This window comes from Ailuropoda melanoleuca, unplaced genomic scaffold (genome assembly GCF_002007445.2).
Source record: "Ailuropoda melanoleuca isolate Jingjing unplaced genomic scaffold, ASM200744v2 unplaced-scaffold5950, whole genome shotgun sequence".
NCBI classification, from domain to species: domain Eukaryota; kingdom Metazoa; phylum Chordata; class Mammalia; order Carnivora; family Ursidae; genus Ailuropoda; species Ailuropoda melanoleuca.
In genome coordinates this window covers 27,366-54,127 of record NW_023233281.1, presented here as the reverse complement: position 1 = coordinate 54,127, position 26,762 = coordinate 27,366, and the positions used below count along the sequence as shown (strand labels likewise).

General features: G+C 48.2%; 1 protein-coding gene and 1 non-coding gene across 2 annotated transcripts in view; one reads left to right on the top strand and one right to left on the bottom strand.

Moving 5' to 3' along the window:
• The window catches only part of MYOM2 (myomesin 2), a 106,197-nt gene extending 79,826 nt beyond the window's left edge, over positions 1 to 26,371 (bottom strand). The window contains exons 1-5 of the mRNA XM_034652412.1: positions 26,324 to 26,371; positions 25,001 to 25,254; positions 23,325 to 23,548; positions 23,038 to 23,233; positions 574 to 692 (exon numbers count right to left, since the gene is read on the bottom strand). Coding sequence (XP_034508303.1) covers positions 574 to 692; positions 23,038 to 23,233; positions 23,325 to 23,329 — 320 coding nt within the window. The 5' untranslated portion in view covers positions 23,330 to 23,548; positions 25,001 to 25,254; positions 26,324 to 26,371. The remainder of the gene's footprint in view (positions 1 to 573; positions 693 to 23,037; positions 23,234 to 23,324; positions 23,549 to 25,000; positions 25,255 to 26,323) is intronic.
• LOC117799891 lies at positions 22,039 to 22,159 on the top strand. Its single transcript, XR_004623044.1, has one exon. It is a non-coding gene; the product is annotated as a U5 spliceosomal RNA (small nuclear RNA).
• Positions 26,372 to 26,762: the final 391 nt, after the last annotated feature.

Below are 26,762 nucleotides of genomic sequence, written 5' to 3'. Positions count from 1 at the left end.
TAGCACGTCCCCGAGGATGCTATGCTCCAGAACTGGCACAAGATCTGTGCCTTCGCACCAGCCCCTGAGGCAGGGAATACATTTCCCTTTTTGCTTCATTTATTATTATTATGGCAAAACTACTGACATCAGCCTCCATGTGAGCTTTACTTTGCCCCCCTGAGCTTCTCTCCCACTGACATTCTTCCCATTGTCCCTTCTCGCTTCCCTTCTGTGTTGGTGACTTTTCAGATCCTAGTTCTGCAAGATGTGTGAAGAGGAGCAAAGTCAAGGACCACTTACTAAAAAGTCTCTGCCTTCATAATCTAAACGAGGGGCTCAGAGCCAGTCTAACAGGATTCACGGGGATCCACCGGGATCCACCAGGATCCACCAGGATCCCAGCAGTGCTCCACACGGAGTTTGCTGTGCAGCCAGGAGAGCTGAATTCCCCCTCCAGTGCAAGGAGCATACCATCCCTGACCCTCCCCAAACCAGTTCATGTCCAGGGTGCGGGGGACTGGATAAAGCTTCTTTAATGCCAGACACCCACAATCAAAGCTCTACCAGTCCAACCCCAGAATTTCAACTTACTTTTTTGCAGCATACTCATCCAGAAGGTACCTTGTCTGAACATTGCGGTATGACTGGTCATAGTGTTTGTGTCGCTTTTGGTAGAAGGGCACTGCAACAATTGACATCTTCGTGTGCACCTACGAGCAAAGAATGTGTCAAACAGCACTGAGTTCCCTCTCAAATGCAGTCCTGCTCCCGCGATTTCTACACCGGAATTTCCAGTTGTTCCGAAGAAGAAAATCACCTTCAATTAGTAACATTCATTCAGGGAAGGAAGGATGAAAGAAACACTGTATAAGTGAAAATAATCTCGGGCTACAAGTTGGATGCCTAGTAGGTTCCCTGGGACTGGATATCCTGTTTTGTTTGCTTCTATGAAAATCAGAAGACTATGTTTCTTTTAATTGTGAGTTCAACAAATATTTATAGAATACCTAGCTGTTCAAGGCAACATGAAAAGCAATGTGAGTGATAAGAATAAAAATAAAACACAGATAAGAGAAGTAAACACATACTTAGAATACAAGATAAGAGCAGAGGGAGTTCCAAACTGCTCTGGGAAGCAAGGAGGGAGCACACATAACAGGACAGAGGGCAGCCAAGCGAGGTCCCCTGAAAGAGATGACGCTTGAGAAGAGCCTTGACCATGGACAGGCTGACAGATGGAGATGGGGCAGGGGGCAGGGCATTCCATGAGCAAAGGTAGGAGGCAGGAAAACACAGGAGCTCAGGATGCTTGAAGACACTTAACGAGATCGCTCTGGAAAGACTGCAACCACACATGGGGGCTTTCTGCATCTGCCCGGGCGCTGGGGATCTTCACTGCTCAAAACAGGACCTGGAAAGGTAATTCATCTCCAGGACACTGTCCAGATCCATTCTTCTAAAATAGCATCTCACTGGTTACGTGTAGATTCGCATGGCAGGGGTGGGCAGGAGCAGGGCTGGGACCAGCAAGAAAGCCAGAGGTTAAATTCTAACCAAATTAACCAAAACATTTTGGTTAAATTCTCTGGAAACAAGAAATGACTGAAATCCATACTGCAGTGTGGAGTCTGGGAATTGAAGGAGGGCAGGCATTGGACACTGGGCCATTTGCAGCCTATGCTCACCCAAAATAAATACAGCCCCAACTTACTGGGCTTACTCAACCCTCTCTAAAATGTAACCTAGATGGTATTCCTAAATCTCGGTGATAACTAACTTCTGAAATAAAGGAACGAAGGAATTCCAAATCTGAGCTCCACTTTTGTCCTTTGTGTTTAAATTAGAATAATCTGCCCCAATTTAAAGAAGGAATTCTAAAGCAGGGCCCCATGCCCCAGCGCCAGGGACAACAGAGACACAGACCAGCAGTGGACCAGGGGCAGGTGCCGCCCTGAGATGGGACAGCTGCACCTGCTCCCTCCACCACCCCACCGCTCAGAGCTTTGAGTGTGCATTAGAAAGCCAACCACATACAGAACATCCTCCATGCGGACTCCTCGTGGCCAATTTCCTTCAGACTGCGATTTCCTAGAAGTACAGAATTATAGATCTTGGAAAGATCCTTAGGGATTATCCAAACCCTTAGTGTACTTGGGGTGGGGACATGACGCCAGAAAGGAGAAAGGATTTCCCTAAGAACACGTAGAAAGGGCTGGCCCACCCAGAGGCCATCAAATCTCTATTTCTGGGTCTTTTATACTTTGCCACACTAATACCAATTTTTCCTCCTAAAAATCAACTAGCCAGGCAACCACTACATACGCACTGAGGGTCCAGCACATGTTTTACATCAGGCTAGCATCAATCTGATGATGAGTATGTGACAGAATGCAGCATCTAATGGAACTCAGTGAAAACAGACCCTCTCCGTTCCACCCCAGCTTTGACAGAGGCGTCATAACGTGGTCAAGAGCACAGGCTTACATCTGATAGACCTGGGATTGAATTCTGAGCCTGCATGGGGACGTGGCCTTGGGCGCCCTTCTCACCCCCCAAACTCTGATATTCCAAACTGCTTCTACGGAATGCTTGGCACTGTGCTTGGCCTGGGATATCAAACAACCAAAATTGGTAGGTGTCCCTACCACACGGTGCTTTGCTGTTGCTGTGATGAAGTGAATGGTGTAGGTCAGAAAAGGTATTGAAACAAACACATCCGGTCACTTTACCATCTGGAATATTCTCAACTGCAGCTCGGTGGGCTTTCCAGTGAGTCAATCAAGGTGAATCGGCAAGAAAAGCTTCCCGCCCATAAAGGCATCCTTGCACTGATTATCTCTGGAGTCCATGGCTGTGCTGGGGTTAGCTCCCTGAGCGGAAGTCAGACCAGGGTCAGGCGACACATCTCACCAGTGTGAAGCAGTCTCCTCTCCCGACCACACCTGCCCCGATGGAGGAAAAGGCCACTACAGCACAAATGAGGACCGCGGCCACAGCTGCTGTCATGCCCGGGGTCATGTCCCGTCTCAATAGTCACTTACATTTCTGCTGAGTTAACCTTCAGACCTGTTTGCATCTCTTCGCCAAGGGAAGAGTCTAAAAATGGCCCAGATGATAAGAGAGGATAGGCTATCTTGACATGTTTAAACTGGGGGAGCTGCCGCCCCAAAAAAGAGTAAGGCGCACTCAACGGGACCTGTGCTTATGTTCTGAGCGTGAAAGATAAGCTTCCCTCACAGCCCGGTGACCCCGTTAACTCCTCCGCAGCATCCCGTCCGTGCTCCGTGGGCGATCAGCACTCGGTGTATCGCTGACCTCACTCGACACACGCCTGTGTGGGCCTGCAAGTCCTCAACACTTCCCGTGTGAGAAGCGTATACTTTGTAACAATTAGCACCATGGAGCTGGAATCAAGTGCACGGGGCTCCTGTGTTCCTCACTCTGACCAGCACATGCTATAGCTTCTCTCCCCACCCAAGGCAGCTGCGGCCCACGACAGCAATAGAACACTTGACTGCATTTACTCCCACCTAATGCGACACCATGCTGAGGGCCGTCACCGTCAGGAGCTTTCGGGGACTCTGCAAATGGGATTATCCTTGGTTCTACCCATCTCTCACTCCACAGACACGGGGAGCACCTGCGAGGCGGCACCCAAGCTCAAATCACAGAGCACTGCATTTCAAGGACAGGACCATCTCAGAGGCCCCCGGCTCCAAGGATGGCAGCAAGCTCACGTCCTATGGTCGACCCTTGTGCCAATGTGTCCTTGGCTCCCGCCCCCACTCCCCGGCCTGGGCTGGCTTTTCCCAATGCCATGGGCAGCCCAGACAGAGCAGCAGGCCCACCACACAGCCAAGCCCACGCCCAGGTCACTCCGGGAACCTCATGTCTCAGAGCCTCCCCCGTTGTCCCTGAGCACCCCGGAGCAGGAGCAATGAGCTCGTTTGGAAATCTGCTCGCTGCAAACTCAGCACACGCTCTGCAGCTGCGGCCCAGGGCACAAGGCATTCATCCGAAGCCACGGGAGATTCCACAGTCTGACGTGGATGATCTCATTCTGTCCTGCTTGAATGTCGGCCTTCCCTGTGCGGAAACAGAGCTCTCGAGGGTGAAAATCATCCGCCCAGGTCCCTGGTCCATCGGACACAGCCAACGTCCCACCTCGCCCTCTGACTCTGCCCCCAGCACCCCAGCACCCACCCATCCATACCACTCACACAAGGCTTCCCACACATCTCAGAATGACAACACCAGAGTGAAATGCGAGCCTGTCCTCAAGTACTGGGGACCGTGCGTCTATGACATGCCTAGACCTAACGCCTTCCTGTGAAGGGTGTCTGGAACCATCTTTTATGCCACCAAGAAGGATTGTAATTCGTGGAAACATTTCAACTACAATGTACTGACTTCCACCTAATAAAAGACACTGTTGTTTATGCACCTAAAAGTGTTGAAGTCGATGAAAGCTTTTCGAAAGGAAGAAATAGGATTAGTTGGCACACACGACGGGACTAGGCCCCCAAGTAACTAAACCCTAAGACCTCAAGATGGGCTTTGCCCAAGCTCGTTGGCACTGGGGTCTACTTTCCCCGAAGCTTTTTCCAAACTGTCCAGCAACAAAAGAAACGGTCACTGAGCACAAAATCCCTCTTAAAATCATCCTCAAAGAGAAATCCACCATGGTGTGACATCTGATTCCCGGCAGCTAGATTTATGCAGTGTTTCTCCAAATAACCTTTTGGGGCCGCGGCAGGAGTGGCAGAGGGCTGTCCTTGCAGCCACAGAGCAATCTGGCTTCCAAGGACCCTGAGTCCTTCTGTGCTAACCCTCCAGCAGGATCAAATTCAATCGAGCGACCAGATCATGTGCAGCTTCCTGGACAGGAGAACTTTCCAGCAACCCACACAGTTGCCATCATCACCAACTAGAGAAATATTCCATTCTGTTACAGTTTACCCCCAAATTCTCCTCATTTTGGTAAAGAACCAGCACCCCTCATTCAGCATTGGCTCCAGGTACATTTGTTGCCTGGTTTATTTAAAAATCCATGTAAATGATCTTTGCTCTAGTTACTCTTTGATACCTATGTCACTCGTGCTTGGGAAGCAAGGGCTGAGCCTGGGAAGTGGGAAAGTGAAGCCCTCCCAGCTGCAGCGACCCCACATCCCTGAGCCCCACTGCCCTCCCAGGCCTGCCTTCTGGGCACAGGCCCCACCACCACCACCACCCTCCCTGCAGGCGCAGCTCCAAGGCCGTGGGGGAAGGCGCCAGGCTCCATCGGCCGAGGGATTCTGCAGGATTACAGCTCGTCACAAAGTACAGACGAGAAGACAGCCGTGAGAAGCTGTCGTTCGAAGCCGAAAGCCTGTGGAGGCTGAGAGCAGCCTTCTTTCCCGTCCCCCAGATATCAGCGTCCAGGGCGATGCTAAGGGCCTGATTCTCTCTTTCTCTTCAGAAAATCGCCAGTTTTATTTCACACCTTTTCAAATCTGCACTGTCCCCAGAGACTCCTTCATGGCTCAGGCTTTCATGAAATTGCAGACCTCAATGAATGGGCTCGGGGCACCCCCCCGGGAGACACTGCAGAGCTCGGGGCTGACAGGCCAGGGCTCTGAGGGGACGGCATGTCATGACAGTTGAGATCGTGACTGTGGGAAACAAAGCAAGTCCTAAAATCTAGTCCAAGAAACGCAGACCTCAGGCTGAATCATTTGCTGTCTCCTCTGTTTCCCTGAGCGTGCTAACACGGCCCTCCCCTGAAACGGGTCCACTTAGGAAATCGGACTGCTACCCGCCTCAGCACACACTGCTAGTCCTTCTTGCAAAGCCCCAAATTAGAAAAGGAAAGAGAAAAGAAAACTTACCCAGAGAGAAAGGGAAAAGGCCAAGAGGAGAGAAGCCCTGCCTCGCCCCGCTCACCCACGACGCGGCTCTGGCTGAAGAAGGCGAAGCTATTTCTCCCTCCAAATGCCCAGCCCTCCCTCCCATTTATGGCCTGGGAAGATGCTATATATAGCCACAGAGACTGCCTCGCCCCAAATTCGTGGCCAGCATCATCACTCATCAGCCTGATCTTAGGAGGCAAACGTCGATGTGTTGGAAAAAATGAAAATCAGGAAGTGCCAAGTGTGGGTCCTGAGCCACAGAATGCGCCGCTCTCCTCCCAGGACAAGAGGGTGGGGCTGACATCCCCCCCGCCCCCCGCCCCCCACCCCGTGCCCGGCTCTCCTCCGACTCATTATAATGTTGACGCACAAATTCTCAGACTTCTTTTCAACCCTGTTGAGCTGCAGGTTCCCCGGCCCACTCGCTGGTGCTTCCAGATGAGTGTAAGAGCTGCTCAAATTTCGGGGTGCACTTGCTGAGCAGGGCACCTGACTCGAGTGCTGCTAGTTCCAGAGGAAAGGAAGGGGGCCTCTTGGGGGAGGGGTGTTTGGGAAGTTTTTTGGTTTTGTTTTTATTCCAGAAACTACTCAAGTTTTCACGGGTCTCGTCCTGAGGTTAATTTAGCAGGACGGCCTTTCCTAAAAGAGGAGCCGTGCCCAGTCGCCAAGTTACGTCTTATTTATAGTTATTAGCACAGATGTGCGCTATGGATAATTGCAGGGTATCCATCGTTTTGCACAGCTTGTGTCCAAGTATAAATCACACAAGCCTGGCATGGCCATGGGCTGGACCCGGGCATGTGCCACCAAGAGAAGGGGCCATGCAGGGGTGGTCCCAGACCTCAGAATCCAGAGGACTCCATTCAAACTACAGCTCAGCATGAAGAGGGTGTGACCATCAGCCAGCTGGTCTACCTCGCTGTTCTCCCCACCTGTAAAACTAGCTTTCAGTTTGTTACAATTAGAGGAAATTCTATGCAGTGGTGCCCAGGCACTCAAAAAATCTCCACGTTCGCATATGTGGTGTATCAGGAACACAGCCAAGGGCCAGACCAGCAAAAGGAGTCAATGAATGTGTCCATGAAACACTACAAAGCGAGAGCGGAAGTCATTTACGTGACTCATCTGAGAGTCCCTCACATACTGAACCGGGGTCTACATACTTTTTACCTTGTGTCTTCTCCCCTTTACTACTCCAACAGCCTAGCATTTAATTTAATACATGTGTGGTAAGGAGGTATCGAATAAACACAGGCAGTTGACATGTTATTTCTGCGTATCAGCATCCTTTCCAGAAGGAATCCAGTGCTGCCCTCCTTCTTGAGGTCCCGTAGGACCGCCCATCATGGTCCTCTGCTCTCTGCCCACACAGGTCGCCCCTCCAGGCAAAGAGGGATGATTATAGTGCCCCGTCTCCTATCAAATGGCATCTCAGTCACCTGAGTCTCCAGAAACTAGCCTCTCCTGATAAAACAGCCTCACTTTCGGGGAGAGACCAGAGGCCTATGAGCTCCTCACACTCCTCACGGTAAATTTCAGAACTGCTCCAGCCTTCGTCTAATGCAGGAGGCTCACCTCCTAGGATGCGGCCTCTCAGAGATGCTGCCGGGCCCAGCCACGCTGCTCAGAGGAGCAGAACGCGGACTGGGACAGGGCAGGCCCCTGACAGGAGAAAGGACTCCATTCAAACCACAGCTCAACATGAAGAGGGTGTGACCATTGGGGGTAAGACCCTCCCCCACTGCCTGTGAGGTCTCAGCTGTCTCACTGAGGCCAGGACTGTCTGTGAGGATGATGCCATGGGCACTGCATGTATGTGTGTGTGTGTGTGTGTGTGTGTGTGTGTATGTGTGTGTGCATGCACAAGTGTGTGAAGGGAACCCGTCAGTCGCCAGGAACCCGCCGACATGCCCAGAGACACGCGGTGCAGCATTCTCCATGAGACATCCCAATCATGGGACAACAAAGTCCCTCTTTGCTGAAGCTCCCTGCAATGGGGTTTCCATCCAGCACAACCCAAAGAATCCTGATGGACGCAAAGAAAAAACCATCAGTGATTTTACTTCCCAATCCATTGCGGGAGTTTGCAACATGCTCAGGAGAAACAAAGTCAGCATGGATAAGAAGTGTCAGATGATGTGGGAACCCTGGTTCAGTGTCTACCTCACGGGGCAAAGTGAAGACATTACATTATAGCCTTGGGCCAAAACTGATGTTCAGCTCAGAAAAATCTATTTGAGGACGAGGCCTCACGAGGAAGGAGGCTCAAGCTCGAGCCGGGGCCCCGAAGTGAAGCCGCGCATCGTGGTGGGAACACACGGGCGACGTGGGTCGGCAGCCCAAGACTTTCACGCAGCTCCATCCCTGAGCAGCTACACGGGCACAGCCTGTAGAACATTCGTTAGCTTTGATGCCTCCTCTCTAAAGCGGGTCCCGCCATGTCGCCTACCGGAGACAGCGTGTAGCCAGAGCTCATCACGACCCTGACAGACACTGTAGTGATGGACAATCTTGGGCACTGGACCCCGCTTAGCCCAGCCCCAAGGCACCCTGACTCTCCCTAGACAGCTCATCTCTCTGGTGCAGTGTTCATTTCTTCCCAAAGAATTCAGTCCTGGCGTTCGGCTGCAGTATGATGGGGCTCGCGCCCAGCCTGCCGGACCTCAGCCTGTAGGCTGGAAACGCGCCCTGCCCCAGCTTTGCTGAGCTCAATCCCCAGGAGCTGCCGCCCACACAGGCCTCACGGGACCACGTCCACCTCATCACGTCCATGAGGGTCTCAGTACCTTCCCTCCTGCCTGGGAGCATGAGGGGCTTGAGGCTGCCCACCCGAAGCCAGCCCGCCCACAGCCAGCTTCACATTTCCCACCGGTGGTAGTAAAACTCTAACAGAGATTCTCTAAAGTGCCATATGGCCGCCTCGGCCTCAGTCCCATTTTAATCTACTTAAAATATCCAACTTCTGCCTAACATTTCTTTAAAAAAAAAAAAGTTATACTACCAAAAACAATCTGGTTTTAAAAATGGGCAAAGGACTTAAATAGACATTTCTCCAAGGAAGACACACAGATGGCCAACAGTCACATGAAAAGATGCTCAGTGCCACTCATCACCAGGGAAATGCAAATCCAAACCACAGGCTGTCACCGCACACCTGCCAGAACGGCTCGGATCAAGCAACCACAACAACAAAAACCCAGAGAATAACAAGCGTTGGTGGGGAAGTGATAAGTTAGGACCCTCGTGCGGTGTTGGTGGGAAGGCAAACTAGTGCGGCCGCCCCAGGAAACAGTAAGGAGGCTCCTCAAAAAATTAAAAATAACATTCCTGTATGATCAAGCAATCCCAGTTCTGGCTATTTATCCCAAAAAACTGAGAGCAGGATTGTAGGGCAATGCCTGCTCCCCCGTGTTCACTGCGGTATTATTCACAACACCCAAGGCACGGAAATGATCTACATGTCCTTCAGTGGATGAATCGGTAAGGAAGATGAGGTTTATAGACACATTATTCAGCCTAAAGAAGTCTGCCTGTCACATGCTACTGTGAGTGAACTGTGCCGCCATGGTGGCGGAATCGGCCAGCACAGCGGCCAGCACACCGCGACACAATGCAGGAGTCCTCGTGGGAGGCGTCTAAAGGGGTCAAACTTACAGAAGAAGATGGGTTGGCGGTGGCCAGGGGCTGAGGTGGGGAAATGGGGGAGGGGGGTGCTGCTCAGTGGGAACTGGGAGTCAGTCACGCAGGATGAACGTGTTCTAGAGATTTCCTGCACAGCAACGTGCATAGAGTTAATAATGTGGTACCGTACACTGAAAATGTTCTCCCAAACTATTAGAAGTTATAGAACAATTCAGTAAGGTGGCAGGATACAAAATCAATGCCCAGAAATCAGTTGCATTTCTATACACGAATAACGAGACTGAAGAAAGAGAAATTAGGGAATCCATCCCATTTACAATAGCACCAAAAACCATACGTTACCTTGGAATTAACTTAACCAGAGACGTAGGACCTATATCCAAGAAACTATAGATCACTTTTGAAAGATATTGAGGAAGACATAAAAAGATGGAAAAATATTCCATGCTCATGGATTGGAAGAATTAACATAGTTAAAATGTCCATACTACCCAGAGCAATCTACACTTTCAATGCTATCCCGATCAAAATACCGAGGACATTTTTCAAAGAACTGGAACAAATAGTCCTTAAATTTGTATGGAACCAGAAAAGGCCCCGAATCTCCAAGGAACTGTTGAAAAGGAAAAACAAAGCTGGGGGCATCACAATGCCGGATTTCGAGCTGTACTACAAAGCTGTGATCACAAAGACAGCATGGTACTGGCACAAAAACAGACACATCGACCAATGGAACAGAATAGAGAACCCAGAAATGGACCCTCGGCTCTTTGGGCAACTAATCTTTGATAAAGCAGGAAAAAACATCCGGTGGAAAAAAGACAGTCTCTTCAATAAATGGTGCTGGGAAAATTGGACAGCTACATGCAAAAGAATGAAACTTGACCACTCTCTCACACCATACACAAAAATAAACTCCAAATGGATGAAAGACCTCAATGTGAGACAGGAATCCATCAAAATTCTAGAGGAGAACATAGGCAACAACTTCTATGACATCGGCCAGAGCAACCTTTTTCACGACACATCTCCAAAGGCAAGAGAAATAAAAGATAAAATGAACTTATGGGACTTTATCAGGATAAAGAGCTTCTGCACAGCCAAGGAAACAGTCAAAAAAACTAAGAGACAGCCCACGGAATGGGAGAATATATTTGCAAAGGACACCACAGATAAAGGACTGGTATCCAAGATCTACAAAGAACTTCTCAAACTCAATACACGAGAAACAAATAAACAAATCATAAAATGGGCAGAAGATATGAACAGACACTTTTCCAATGAAGACATACAAATGGCTAACAGACACATGAAAAAATGTTCAAAATCATTAGCCATCAGGGAAATTCAAATCAAAACCACACTGAGATACCACCTTACGCCAGTTAGAATGGCAAAGATAGACAAGGCAAGAAACAACAATTGTTGGAGAGGATGTGGAGAAAGGGGATCCCTCCTACATTGTTGGTGGGAATGCAAGTTGGTACAGCCACTCTGGAAAACAGTGTGGAGGTCCCTTAAAAAGTTAAAAATTGAACTACCCTATGACCCAGCCATTGCACTACTGGGTGTTTACCCCAAAGATACAGACGTAGTAAAGAGAAGGGCCATATGCACCCCAATGTTCATAGCTGCATTGTCCACAATAGCCAAATCATGGAAGGAGCCGAGATGCCCTTCAACAGATGACTGGATTAAGAAGCTGTGGTCCATATATACAATGGAATATTACTCAGCTATCAGAAAGAACGAATTCTCAACATTTGCTGCAACATGGACGGCACTGGAGGAGATAATGCTAAGTGAAATAAGTCAAGCAGAGAAAGACAATTATCATATGATTTCTCTCATCTATGGAACATAAGAACTAGGATGATCGGTAGGGGAAGAAAGGGATAAAGAAAAGGGGGGTAATCAGAAGGGGGAATGAAACATGAGAGACTATGGACTATGAGAAACAAACTGAAGACTTCAGAGGGGAGGGGGTGGGGGAATGGGATAGACTGGTGATGGGTAGTAAGGAGGGCACGTATTGCATGGTGCACTGGGTGTTATACGCAACTAATGAAGCCAAACTTTACATCGGAATCTGGGGATGTACTGTATGGTGATTAACATAATATAATAAAATAAAATTAAAAAAAATGAAAATGTTCTAAGAGAGTAGACTGAACATTATGTGGGTTTTTTTTTAATTTACATTCAATTAATTAACAGAGTGTATCATTCGTTTCAGAGGTAGACTTAGTGATTCATCAGTTGCATATCACACCCAGGGCTCATCACATCATGAACCCTCCTTAATGTCCATCACCCGGTGACCCCATCCCCCACCCACCTCCTCTCCAGCAACCTGCAGTTTGTTTCCTAAGATTTAGAGTCTCTCATGGCTTGTCTCCCTCTCTAATTTCATCTTATTTTATTTTTTATTTTTATTTTTCCCCTCCCCTATCCCCCTGTTCTGTTTCTTAACTTCCACATATGAGTGAAATCATATAATTGTCTTTCTCTGATTGACTTATGTTCCTTAGATGAATGTTATGTGTTTTTTAACAGCACAAAAAAAAGTCCTGCTACCTACAGATAGTGTAAGCAACTGTGGCTTTAGTGTGTCCACCCACGAGTCCAGTGATGGGTCCGTGGGTGTCATAAGACACAGCACTACTAGCAACACTCGCCTAGGGCTCATGGACACCACGCCCAGAACTCACGACTGCCTTTCTTCCCAAAGATGTACACGTGCGTGTTCCATACTCAGAACTGTGATGGGGTGGTTTAAACCTCAAGAAAGCCACATGGGCAAGGTGAATGAGCCGCCATCCTTCCATGGGAACCTTCTGAAACATCCATCGTGAGAGTCTGACCTTGTTCAGAGAAAGGAAACACCTCCTTTCTCATCCCTGAGATGCTCCGCAGATGTTTCCCTGAGGCCACGCTCATCCACTGACTGACCAAACAGATAACTTTCATTCAGAAGAAACTCCTTCCTTATATTTCGTACTGAGTCAAACATGGGTCCACAAAAAGTCGTGGCTTGGAGATGAGGGTTCATTTATCTACTCGCATTATTGCAACTTATGCTTCCACCTACTTCTGGCACATTTTCAGGAAAAGTTAGGAAAAGAAATGCTAGATTTCCTTAAATTGCTTTCCTGTTTTTGACGTTTGCCCTTATTTTAGACTCCCAAGTCATGTGACCTGGCGCCCCTGTCAGGGCTGGTATTCGTATGACACACTGAGCTTCCATTGCTGAGTGAAGGTTTCCAGGGCAACTACACCTGCCTGCTTCTCCCCGATGCCCTTCGTCCCAGATCTGCACTCAAGAAAGGACTCCTGAATTACCCAACAAATACACTAGAGATGTGAGAAATTTACTTTGGTTAACACAATAGTTAATAGTGCTCAGAGCCAAAGGGAGATATCCAGAGTTTACAAAGCGAGGCTATATATGGCAATTCTTTGCCTCAACTTTATATATAGAGATTTTAAATATATATATACTTTATGTATACATACATTAGTATTTATTGAGCACCTACCACGTCTCATGATATCTGCTTGTTTTCATATTCTCATTGACTCTAGGTAGTAGGTAATACATAATATGTGTGAAGTAGACTTAGACTCGAATACACGGAAATAGCTCTATTATACTTCTATCCATAACACAACTGCTTCTGATAGGACAAGATTCTTACCCAGAACTAAAAATTCAGATAAAATGTAAATAAGAAGAGAGAGAGAGAGAGATGATAGACATATAGATAGGTGAATGGATGGATAGACAATACATAGATAGATAGATAGATAGATAGATAGATAGATAGATAATTAGATAGATAGACATATAGGGAGGTGGGTGGGTGGATGGATGGATGGATGGATGGATGGATGGATGGATGGATGGATGGATCTATCGATCGGGCAGCCAGGATGTGAGGGACAAAGGCCCTAGAGAGAACTGTGTCTTCCTGCATACTGCTTTTCACCTTTGGGCATTGTCCAACTCTTGGCCGGAAACAGAGATCTGTTCTAAGCAGCAGAGAGAACAGTGGAGCTTTTTATCAATGTCATAGGGCTAAGGACATAGGTATTAGAGCCTGAGTTAGACAACACATCCAGGATTTGAAAGGCCAGGATGAAAGAAAGGGGTGAGGCACACAGATATGAGCCCAGACCACCACAAAGCACTGAAAGAGCAGAAAGCAGACAGTGACTCCATCCCATGAGACCAGCATCACTCAGAACCGCACAGTATTTCTTAGGCAACTTCAGTCATTCAAGCAAAATTCATAAGACAAGAAGACCATTTGTTTCCTACAGCTGTTGTCATGAATTATTGAAATCTTGGTGGCTTAGAACAACGGAAATTTAATCCCTCTCAGCTCTGGAGACCAGATGTCAAAAATCCAGGTGCCAGGGTACTGTGCTCCTCTGAAGGCTCTAAAGGGATCCTTTCTCGCCTCCTCCAGCTTCTGATGGCTCCTGTTATCCAGTGCTGTGGACCCTGTACTCCAAGCTCGGTCTGTCATCACAGCACCTTTTCTATGTCTGTGTCCTCTTTTGTCCCTCATCAGGACACTCGCACTGGATTTAGGGCCCACCATGATCCACTATGACCTCAGCACAGTCCTTAACCAATCATATCTGCAGAGACTTTATTTCCAAATAAGGTCACATTATTTTTTGTGACTGAAGGACATAAATGGGGGGGAGGGGACACACTCAATCCAATACAGAGACCAAGACGATAAGATGATAATACAAAAAGATCGAAGATTCCCAAGTCACTGGAGTTACCATATACAATTTAAAATATCTGTGATTACTATGTTCAAGAAAAAAATGATTATAAGATGGAGAATTTCATCAGAGAACAGGATTTCTTTTAAGAATAGCATAGATACTTTTTGTAACTTACTCCTTATTCTTTTTGACATACTTTACTTTTTAGATCGGTTTTAGGTTCACAGCCAAATTCAAAGTACAGAGCGTTCCCACGTGCCTCCTGCCCCCCCAACATGTAAGCCTCCCCCACCACCAGCACCCCCACCAGATGGTGCATTTGTTACCACTCATGAGCCCCCATGGACATGTCATCATCACCCAGAGTCCACAGTGTACATCAGGGTCACTCTTGGTGTCATACACTCTTGTGGGTTTGAACAAATGCGTGATGACAGTTACCCATCATTGCAGTATCATGCATAGCAATCTCACTGCCCTAAAACCCTCTGTGCTCCACCTGCTCGTCCCTCCCTCCCCCACTCCCAACTGATCTTTTCCTGTCTCCATAGTTTTGCCTCTTCCAGAATGTCAGCGTTAGAATCAGACAGGAGGTTGTCTTCGCTTCTTTGACTTTACGAATGCATTTAAGGCTCCTCCATGTCTTCTCAAGGCTTCATGGCTCGTTTATTTTTAGTGCTGAATGATATTCCATTGTCCGGATGGACCACAGTTTATCCAGCACCCACCGGAGGACATCTTGGTTGCTTCCAGGTTTTGGCAATTATGAATAAAATTATGATAGACATCCACGTGCAGGCTTTTATGTGATCATAAATTTTCAACTCATGAAACTTATTTTCATGGGTTTTCAACCCATCAGCACCATTGTTGGTTGACATGGTAAGAGTGTGTTTACTTTTGTGAGAAACCACCAAACTGTCCTCCAAAGTGGCCGCACCGCTCTGCACTCCCGCGGGCAGTGAGTGGGGGGCCCCCTTTGCTCCGCACCCTCGCCAGCACAGTCGGTGTTCTGGATTTGGGCTGTCCCAAGCTGAGACTTTCTGCCCAATCTCTTTACGTTGTTCTTCAAAGAGAAGTGTTTTGTTTTGATGAAATCCAGCCAATCGATTATTTCTGTCATGGATCATACCTTTGGAGCTATGTCATCACCATACTCACCGTCATCTCGATTTTCTCCTGCAATTGATTTTGTTTTTAAAGGATACAATGAAAATTCTAGAACTGACAAATACAAACAATGGTAAGAACTTAATAAAGAGCTTCAGCGACTCAACAACACTCCCTCACTCTCCCTACCGCACGTGCCTTCCCGTGCGTGGACTTTGCTCCCTCGCGTGCGGAAATCCCCGAGCTCACAGAGGGTCTGGAGACCCCAGACCCCGGGTGCCCCCAGCCAGGAGGGCCCTCTCCTCGTTCCTGAGACATGCGCACTGCCTCAGCAGTGGACCAAAATCAGCCCCATGAGGAAGGTTGCTCTGACGTGTCCGTGAGCTCAGGAAGGCGGGGCACAGATCGAACACGTGCAATAACAGAAAATGTTAATGAAGAGCCAAGTCAAACTTTTATACGTGAAAACTGCCGTGTCTGAGATTTTCTTAATGCGCTGATGGGATTACCAGCATGTTATTTCAGATGAAAAGATGAGTGAAAATACTGGAGATATAACAACAGAAAATATGCAAAATAAAATACAAAAAGAAAAAAGATGGGGAAAATGTAAGGAGCATCATCACAGAGCCCAAGGAGAGGCCGGAGCGGATTAATCTACGTGCAACCAGTCCCCACAGCAGGAGGCGCTGCACGGAAGGGAGGATCTGAAGAAATGCTTGCCAAAACCTTTCTAGACGTGTTGAAAACCGTAACCACAGACATCAGCAACACCAAGCTCAAGAAACATGAATAAAACCAGGTCACGTCATAATCCCATTGCTTAGAACCAGCGGTTCCAAGGAAAGCTCAAACGCAAGAAACGAGGCAGACAAATCCTGCACAGATGAGGACAGCAGGCTCTCCGTCAGGAGCAATGCAAACCAGAGCACTGTGTCCCGCAATCTCCCCAGAAAGGAAGGCAAGCGGCCCCAGCTGGGTGGCGCTTGCGGAGACCCTGTGGCAGGGAGGGGCCCCTCCCACCCACGCCCCCAAACCCAGGGCCAGCGAGGCCAAGCAGGGCGCTGCCCCCCCACCCCCCACCGCACAGCACTCAGGAGCCAGCAGCTCCTTCCCGGGCCAGCAAGGGGTCCACAAAGGCCTGCTGCCACCACACAAGAGTTAGACACCAGGGCCCCCTAATATCACATACGCGGCTGCTTTCAAGGCAAACTCACTCCCCCTCATTTTATGCAAATAACCTCTCCTCCTCCCTGGGGCCCCTAGCCCTGCCCCCCACATCTTCTCAGGGCCCTCCCTCGCCCCTGGGCTCTCCCGCATTGCTTCTCAGCACCCCATGGGACATGTTCCCATCATCCTCAAACATCCTCCAACCTCCCAGTCCTCTTTCTCAGCCACACCTTCCCCTGCAGCCACCGGCCTGTCCTTCCAGACAGACTGTGGAAAGCTCTGCGTACAGTCAGTTTTCCATGTATTCACCGTCCCAAACCCTTTGTCTCCTCCAGCCTGCCTTCCACTCATGCCACATCAGGCCCCAAAATAGCTCCAAGTCACCCATGACCTCCGTGTCACTTGTTCCACTCTGGGCCACCCTCCGATCCTGCCGACGGTCCGCCTGCCTGGAGTCCCTGTGCTCCGGGTGTCTGTCCCCACCTCCAGCCCCTCCAGGGCATCCATGTGCCTCTCCTTTCTCATTTTGTCCTCCCCCAGGCAACCTCGTCCTCAGTCAGGCCGCAGCTTCTAAAGGCACAAGGCTTCGACCCCAAGCAGCCTCTCCACCTCCTTCTGAAGATCACGGGGAACCTCAAACTCAACAAGTCAAAGCCCAACTCGGGCTCTCCTTGCTGCCCCCCATCAATGTCCCCTACCCCTGAGTGGCAGAGCTGTAAAGTCCTGCACACCTTCCTCAGGCCCACAGATCCCAAGCATAGTCCCTCCTGGATCCCCCTGCACCTGCCACCTCCTTCCTTGTGCACCCCCATGGTGCCCACACCGGCGGGGCCACCTCACCCGGCCCCTGCCTGCCACCGCCTCTCCCCACAGGCTCCCACCGGCTGCGAGGCCTTCTCCAATCCCGGTCCCACGTAAGTGTCTCAGAGCACACACCTGAGCAGCCACCCCCGTCTCCCACACAGCCCCGCCTGGCCCTGGAGTCTTCAGGGCCGGGTCCTTCCTGTTGGAGCACTTTCCACACCAGCCTCCCCTCTCCGAGTTAACCCCCCTCAGACTCCACCTCAAACACCAATTCCTCAGATGTCTTTTCTGACCCCAAGTTAAGTTAGGGTCCTTTAACGTTCCCGAAAGCCATGTTTCTTTCTTCCAGAGCCCTGTTGATCAGTGACCACATATTCCTTATGGCAACTGCTTGGCTCGTCAGTCTCATCAAACAGACTGGGCACACCATGGAACTACAGAGACACATTTTTTTTTAAAGATTTTATTTATTTATTCGACAGAGATAGAGACAGCCAGCGAGAGAGGGAGCACAAGCAGGGGGAGTGGGAGAGGAAGAAGCAGGCTCACAGCAGAGGAGCCTGATGTGGGGCTCGACCCTAGAACGCTGGGATCACGCCCTGAGCCGAAGGCAGACGCTCAACCGCTGTGCCACCCAGGTGCCCCCAGAGACACATTTCAACAAATATTCACTTACTGAGTGAATAAACCAGACAAATTAGCTAATGTGCCTACTTTTGTACTAACAAGACACCGAGTATGATAAAACCGAAAGTCCTCCAAAACATCAAAGCAACTAGATTGGTTGGTATTTGGGCATTACTCAATGTCTCTGTAATGGAGCCCAAAGTTTTTCCATATTTTGTAAATCAAAACACAGCCTAGGAAACCTGGCAGGAGACCTGAGCTATGTACCTAGCAGGTATCCTATGTATGTTCTGCCTGGCGTGACCTCCATCACCCCCAACAAGATGGGGTGCTGGGAGCCGCAGGCCTAGGGCCATGGAAACATGGAGCCCGGCTAACTGCGCAGGGACCAGTTCCTTTGTGACTCACAAGTTTCATCCGGGCCAGTTATAGGACAGACATTTTCTCAGCAGAGGAAACCCACAGGGGGTACAAGGACCTGGGTATGAGGAGGGAAAGTGAAGACTGCGGTCATTTATAGTTTGTATGGACAACCACAGAGTTCTGTGACTCAAAAAATTCAAGATGAGCACTGAGAAATGCACAGAATTGTTGGATCATTCTGTTGCACACCTGAAACTAACATAACATCATGTTAATTATACTTCAATTTGAAAAAAAGATTAAAATGTGACCCTTAATGCAATATTCATGCTTATGTTTAAAACTGTGAGAAGTGCCCATCTGTCCGGGTCAAAACCATACAACTGCTGAAACAACTTTTTCTAAACTACCTGTACCCACTCTAAAGACGTGTGTAGAGACAGATGTGGGTTCAGATCCATCCCCAAGTCTGACCGAAATAGTGCCTTGCACCTCGGAGAAACGCAACAAGCACCTTTTTTTACCCTGTAGATTCTATTTACAGGTTTCTATTTACAGACATGGCCCTCCATTAATGGGAAGTTTATCTCGACGATGTCATTAAATAATCTCGACGAGGCTAGCGTGGCTGAGATCTGGCCACAGTGCCGGGGCCGAGCGTCAAGGGCGCTGGCTCCAGGCCTGGCTGCTAAGTTTGCTAATCTGCTGTCAAAGCTGCGTGACCCGGGCAGAATCCCTCCGACCGCCCTGGGCCTTGGCTTCCCCATTTGTAAAGTGAGAGTCTGGATGACATGACCCTGGTTTAAGCCCCCATACGCTACGATTTCAATCCCGAACGATCAGGCCCAGGGAAGGGAGCGTTCCCGCACAGGGACAGAGTCACCAGCTGCCTGACTCAGGACAGGATCCAGGAAACAGGCACCGGAGAAGCAGCTGGGCACGCCAAGAGGATTCCATCCTGAAAGCACTTAATGGCTTTAAGATTACCAACAATGCGGCTCAGCCATGTGCCTGTAAGAATAGTGGCTGTAATAAAACAAAAATGGATGGAGGGCACGCGAGTACAATCAGCTGGCAGGGCCGGCCCTGTCCTTGCGGAGCAGGAGACAAGCCATGTGCCCCTGGGCTCCAGCAGAGAGTGGGGCTGCTGATAGGAAGTCGGCCAGCCCACGGAGGACTCTCAGCACTGGACGGAACATTGGCTCTCACCCCACCCGGTCCCCTCCCTTTACCCCACGCATGCAGAAATCAAAGACCAAACAGATTTAAAAAAAGAAAAAAATTGTCCAGCGTTACATGGCTATGCAGTGAGTTTGAGCTAGAATTTAAATATCTTGATTTTTAGTCCATCACTATTTAGCCTCAAAGGAGGGATGGCTCCCAGGTCAAGGTCAAGGTGAAGGCCATGGTCCAGTTCAGCACAGGACTGTGGCCAAATCCCCAGGGTGAGTGATGGGGTCATTTGCAAATGGGTCAAGTCAGCTGAGACGCTAGGCTCAATGCACACAAACATAGGCTCTAGGGGCAAATTCTTCTTAAATCCATGGAAGTCAGAAGTGGTCACTAAAATCCAGTGTCACGTTTCTGGCATTTCCATTCCCAGCTGTGTGGTCTGCTACTCATTCCTCAGAGCATGCCGTAGTGGGGCAGGGGGCTTGGGTGGTAAGACCAGGCCTTTGCACAAGACGTGGAAAGCTCTCTCCCGGGGCGTTAACTCTGTGTTTATTTGAGATCAAGAGTCTGCTGGTGTTTGTTTTCCTCGGTCTTCTGCTGCTGGCCTACGAAACCTTTAAGACCCTGCCATTAACAGCTGTCCCCAATTCTCCCAGTGCAACAAGATCGCAGCCTTGTCAGCCCACAAAAAGATGTGGGATGAAGGAATGTTCTTCTCAGGGTTAAACGAAGGCCAAGACAACACTTGCCCGTCATCTTTAGACAGCTAAGCTTTTGAACGTGCCCTGGTCTCCAATGAGGCCAGCCCAGCTGCTGAGGCCTGGCTCTCCAGCTTTCTCATGAACTGGGTCCTCACCTGATCCCGGACTCTTCAACCCTGTTTGGTGTAATGTAACTTGCCGTCACAGGGCTCTCTTGCCCCGAAGGGTCCCCAGCACCATGTACCTGCTCCTAGCAAGTCCTTCTGGGTCTACTGCCATCATTCCAAGGTACCTATTAATCCACAGGCAAATTGGGAGAATCGGATAGTAATACCAAATAAATGGCCATACATTTGGTACAGGACTGACGTTCAAAGTTTGCATCCCAGAGACCAGTGTTGATGAACTCTGTGACACTGGATAACACATGAATGAAGTTTCCTAATAAATTAAAGTCAGTAACAATAAAGTCAAACAAATGAATCATTAAGATCTACCTTGTGGGTGCCTGGGTGGCGCAGTCATTAAGCGTCTGCCTTCAGCTCAGGGCGTGATCCCAGTGTCCTGGGATCGAGCCCCACATCAGGCTTCTCCACTAGGTGCCTGCTTCTTCCTCTCTCACTCCCCCTGCTTGTGTTCCCTCTCTCGCTGGCTGTCTCTCTCTGTCAAATAAATAAAATCTTTAAAAAAAAAAAGATCTACCTTACCTCCAAATGTCCGTGGCTCTGCTAGAATGTGGAGCCCATACAGCTTAGGATCCAAACTGGGACCGATTAATCAATACTCTGGGGCAACAGGCTGGTCCCTACTGTCACCCTGGGGTGGGTAATTTCCACGTGCCCGACTGCATTCAGCCGGGGGAGCTGGTGAAACCGACCTCTGGGATGTCTGTGAGTCACCACACTGAGTAAAGTCCCCCCTTTGAAAGGCATGTGGGCATGATGCAATCACTGAGGCCTGAACAGAACCAAAGGAAGAGGAGGAAAGTCCCCTCCCTCTGCGGGGCCGGGAGCTGGGTCAGTGTCTCCTCCCGCCCCTGACATCCTCACTTCTGGCTCCTGGGCTCTTGCACTTGGGACCTCCACCATGGCTTCCCTGCTGTCAGACTTTCAAGCTTGGATGGAGTTGCAGCACCAGCTGGCCCCGTCGTCCAGCTCACGCCCGGCAGATCAGGGGGGCTTCCCGGGCCCACAGTCACGGGAGCCAGGTCCTGTGATAAATATCTCACGTCCATCTAGGGGTCAATTGACCTGGCGGTCTGCATCCAACCAGTTCTCTTCCTCCGCAAGATGCGAGCACACACCTGAGCTATCATCACCATACAATAAGCATCCAAGAACGGGAAGGTACCTGTCCCCGTGCAGTTCGAACCCAAGAACGGGAAGGCACCTGTCCCCATGCAGTTCGATGAACAATGACCCAGGAGCCACGAGGCGCAGACGTGGGACACAGGAGGGCCAGGCTCTCTCTGTGATGCCGCTGTTCTGACTTTTCCTGAGTTCACATCATTCTGCCTGCCTTCCCCATGAGCTCTGCACTTCATCATTTTCTTTTATTCTTACACGGAGCCTCCACAGAATCACGTCAGGGAACTTGGGCCTTCGACTGTCATTCTTCTTTAAAAGCATTTCTTCTTTTTTTTTTTTTTTTTAAAGATTTTATTTTTATTTATGTGACAGAGAGACAGCCAGCGAGAGAGGGAGCACAAGCAGAGGAGTGGGAGAGGAAGAAGCAGGCTCCCAGCGGAGGAGCCCGATGTGGGGCTCGATCCCGGAACACCGGGATCACGCCCTGAGCCGAAGGCAGATGCTTAACGACTGCGCTACTCTGTGCTACTCTGGTTTCTCTTCAGATCGCATAAATCTTTCGCCTTTTACTAAAGATTTCCGTGGAGAGGAAAAGCATTTCTTCTATTAGAGCAGAACTTTCTCACTTTCAGAAGACTTTGTGGGGAAAAAAAATACACAGAATACACCAGCAGCAAAATACCCTCAGTCAACAGAGAGGTTATTAGATAAAATTCTCACTGCAGCCAGTTAGGCATAAAACTGCAGATCGCGATGCCTGGGGCCCAAGGGCACCGGATTATTCATCAACTAAAACATGACCTTCCCGACTTAAATGTGGGAGTGATTTTAGAAAGCTGAGCAATTTTTAAAAGTGTGCATAAACAAGTTGTTACTATTCCAGGCCGGGAGAGGCAGAAACTAGTCTCCTTCCCTTCTTATAGGTCACCATCATTCCTGGGCCTGGCACAGAACACACACCCAGTGAGTATGCCCTCAAATGGTTGTTGAACAGAAAAGAGACGGAGCTAAGACGTGATCAAGTCAGGAACGGACCCTGCTTTAAAACTATGAAAAGTAAAAACAGAAGGATCAGCCATTAACTGTTTTGATATACAAATGAAATGATGTAAAGTATCAAAAATTCACAATATATCAATACGTTTTATCCTCTGACTCAAATCATTCCAGTTCTTGAATTCAACGTTACATTTTATTTTTAATTATCGGAGATTACCAAGTATTATTCCTCCTCTCTAAACTTTCTTGAACTTTTCGGTCAGACGTTTCGGGAGCCCTATGCACCCTTAAACATTATCGATAACCCAAACAGCTCTTATTTATGTAGGTTGTATCTGCCTGTGCTTACCACACTAGAAATTTAAACTGAGAAATTTTTATAATATGTATTTACGAATTCACTTTAAAGTCACAAAAATGAAACACCTGTTAGATGTCATCACAAACAACATATTTGTGAAAAATAACTATATTTCTGGAAACAAGAAAATAGCTAGAGTGGCAAGCTTTCACATTTTTGCAAACCTCTTCGATGTCCAGCTCAAGGAAGCTGGGCACGTGGTTCCGCATTCGGGGTGGACTGTCCTCCTCACGCCCGGCCACACGGCAACATCTGGAGGGTGAGCCACGACATGGAATCCGAAACCTCGCTGGCGATGTTCTCACACCTGCCACGCTGCTCCTCTGATCTCTCTCACACTGTGGCTGGCCCTCATGGAACCTGGAACATCACACATTAGCCACTGGGAAAATGACAGTTCACTGAATTACATAAACCGTCCAAATTCCACCATCCAGCCTCAAACACTTACATCATTGAAATGATCACTGAGCTTATCAGTATTATGAAGATGATTTTGACCCCTCCCCTCCTGAAGAGATAATCAGAGGTCTCCTGGGGGACCTGGGATCACACCGTGAGCAGCACCTTGCCAGCCTCCTGGAAAGTTCCAGGTTTTGTGAATCTTGCCAATGGGCGAATTCAACTTGTAGCCACTAGATGGAGCTGCACGCCATCAGAACAACCTTTGTCCCCCTAAGGGGAAAAAATCCATTAATATCAATAACTTTGAGAAGAAATCCAAAACCACTTTATAAGAGAGAGGGAAAATATTATAAACAAATTTAAATAGTTTTATTGCCAACAATCTTTTGCAACTTTGGAAAAAGATTATGTTAATCCTAACTTGGCTCCATTTGGTCATAATAATAGTAACTAAGCAAAAATACATTAGCGTAAAAAAATCTTCAAGTTGCGTAATGGCAGGTTAGTTATTTGTAACAACTCCTACACTGAAAATAAATTTTGGGATTGCTGAAGATACGTGTATGCGTGTGTACACACTGTGATGGTTAATTTTAATGTGTCAACTTGGCCATCCCGTGGTACCTAGATGCTTGATCAAACACCAGCCTAGACACTGCTGTGAAGGTATTTTCTAGATGGGATTAACATTTGAATCAGCAAACTTGGAGTAAAGCCGATGACCCTTCATGGTGTGGGTGGGCCTCATCTTATCAGTTGAAAGGCACTGATAGAAAAAAGACTGACTTCCTAGAAGAAGGAATTCTGCCACTGGCTCACCTTCAGACTCAAACTGCAACTTCTCTCTGGGTCTCCAGCCTGCCGCCCATCCTACATATTTTGGACTTGCCAAGCGCCCACAACTGTGGGAGCCAATTCCTTACAATGAATCTCTCTCCAGGCCTGGTCTTTATGTTTGATCTTAGAGTTCACCTCTTGTTGGTTCTGTTTCTCTGGAGAACTCTGAGTCTCTCCTATATACACACACACACTGAAAAACTGACAATCCCATAAGGAATACCAGCCTGAAACAGGAAAGAATAATAAAGTCCTATAAGGTGAATATGGAAATTTTTCCTTGATGGCTTTTGTTAATCACACACATAAAACAACTTTGATTTGATGGCCTCACTTTGGAGGGCAGAAATAAAACTCCCACGGCTGAGAGAAGGTGAGGAGTCGGGTGGGCAACCTCCCTGCAGGAATCCAGAGGGGTGCAGCTCGGGCTGAGAACAGAGCTAGGTGCAAACCATCAGCACCATCCGGAGAACCTTAGGGCTTGAGCTTGGGGTAAGGGAGCCCCAGGTTAAAGTCCCCAACCACCCACCAGAAGCCTGGCAGAAATACATGTCCATAAACCCTGGAAATGGTACCTCGCTGGCAGGAAAAAGTTATTCCTACAGAGAATCTTTCAAATACATTAACTAGGATGTCATCAGAGAAGGAACGATGCGTGAAAACCGCCCCATGCATCAGAAACATTCTAAAATATGCTTTATTAGAGAGTGACACAGAGCCAAAACGTGAAGAGACGATGACATTTTTCCAGAACTGATGAAAAATGCCAAATCCACAGATTCCAGAAAACTAACAAATTCCAAGCAGAAGAAATACATAAAAATGCACACCTAGATAGATTGCATAAAGAAAAAGAAACCTGAAAAACAAACAAACAAAGCTTACCAAGAAGGCAGAGAGGAGTACGGGGTTGTCCCCAGAGTCTGGTTGGGTCAGCACAGTCCCCACGGCTGCCCCACAGCAGTGAACAGGAGGGCGTCCTCCCCACTGGGACCATCTCCAATACCCAGACAGCATCTCTCCCCAGATCGAAGGCAACACGGATGGTTTTTCAGACAAACAGAAACCCAGAGACTGCCACCAGCAGAAAGCACTAATAGGTGTAATTCAGACAAGGAAAGTGACTCCAGGTGGGAAATCTACAAGAGAAAAAATAATAAAGAGCAAAGAAAGTCACGAATGACCCCAATTCTATAGAAATATAAATTCATGAAATTCATGGAAAATTGGTTTTAATTGGGGTGAACTTTTTAAGACTTCCATGATGTCCTAATGAGCTATTTATCATGGATCATGGCCCACAGAGCTGGAATTCGCCTCATTTGCAAGACATACTTATTTTGGGAAAAGAAGGGATGTGCACGGAATGTTGTATTTTCTTTGGGCCAAATCCTGGCGTGTTTTTGTTTTGTTTGTTTTTTTTGTTTTGTTTTGTACACAGCCCTCAGTCAAAATGCCGTTTACATTCTTAAAGGGTCGTCAAAACAAAACAAAACATAAACAAAGAAAACTCCGCAGTTCCCCAAACCTAAAATATTAACTATCTGGCCCTTTATAGAAAGAGCTTGCTGACTGCTGGTTTAGATTATCCAAATTACAGGGTGGTATTGCGGGGTGGGGGGGGGGTCTTTCTTTTCTGTTGTAGATGCAGAAACATGTTTAACTAAAAAAGCAGTTTGTTTTTCAGTTAAAAGCGCCTGTCTTCCTTAGGCACAGAATAGTGCTCATCATGGGAGTATGTGGTAGGAGCCGACTTACAAATTCCACCGCAGGAGCCAAGGATGAAAAGTGATATACTTCAGTTTGCGGACAAAGTCACCGGGCGCTCCCTGGAGCTTCCCGGCTGTTCTCCACACGAACCGCCGCGCTCTACCTTACAAAAGTGAGTTTCTCCTCAAAACAAAATTTAGAAGCCATCAAGTTTCGGGATGCCTGGGTGGCTCCGTGGGTGAAGCCAGACGCTTCAGTCGGCCTTCAGCTCAGCTCATAATCCCAGGGTCCTCGGACCGAGTCCCGTGTGGGCTCCCTGCTCAGGGGAGAGCCTGCTTCTCCCTCTCCCCCGAGCATGCTCCATCTCTCTCTCTCTGTCTCTCTCTTACAAATAGATGAATAAAATATTTTTTTAAAAAGCCATCAAGTGTTAATGACTGGGCAGAATTGCTGGTATGTATGAATTTATAGCTGAAAATTTCAAACGGAATTACTTACAGAGCAATGCTTCTAAGACATTCGGAAAGGGGCTTAAGAGCGGTGCGTGCGTGCGTGTACACGTACACGCACACGCACGCGCACGCACTCTGGAAACCAATTAGGAACAGCCCTGATCACGTGATCCATCAGCACTGGCTCCTGGGGCGACTCGGGGCTTTGATTTGTAAATCTACAGCCACCACCGGTTTCCATCACACATCACGTTAAGGGGTTTGCCTGAGGAAACAGTAGGCAGCAGGCATTAGTAGGGGAGAAAACACATCTAGAATATTAATTCTTCTTTCTTCTCTCCAGAACTTTGATTCAACTCGCTGTTCGTGAGATTAATGTGTCAAGGAACCTCATTTCCAACTCCATGAGATAGATAGATAGATAGATAGATAGATAGATAGATAGATAGATAGATAGATAGATAGATGATAGATAGATACACAAA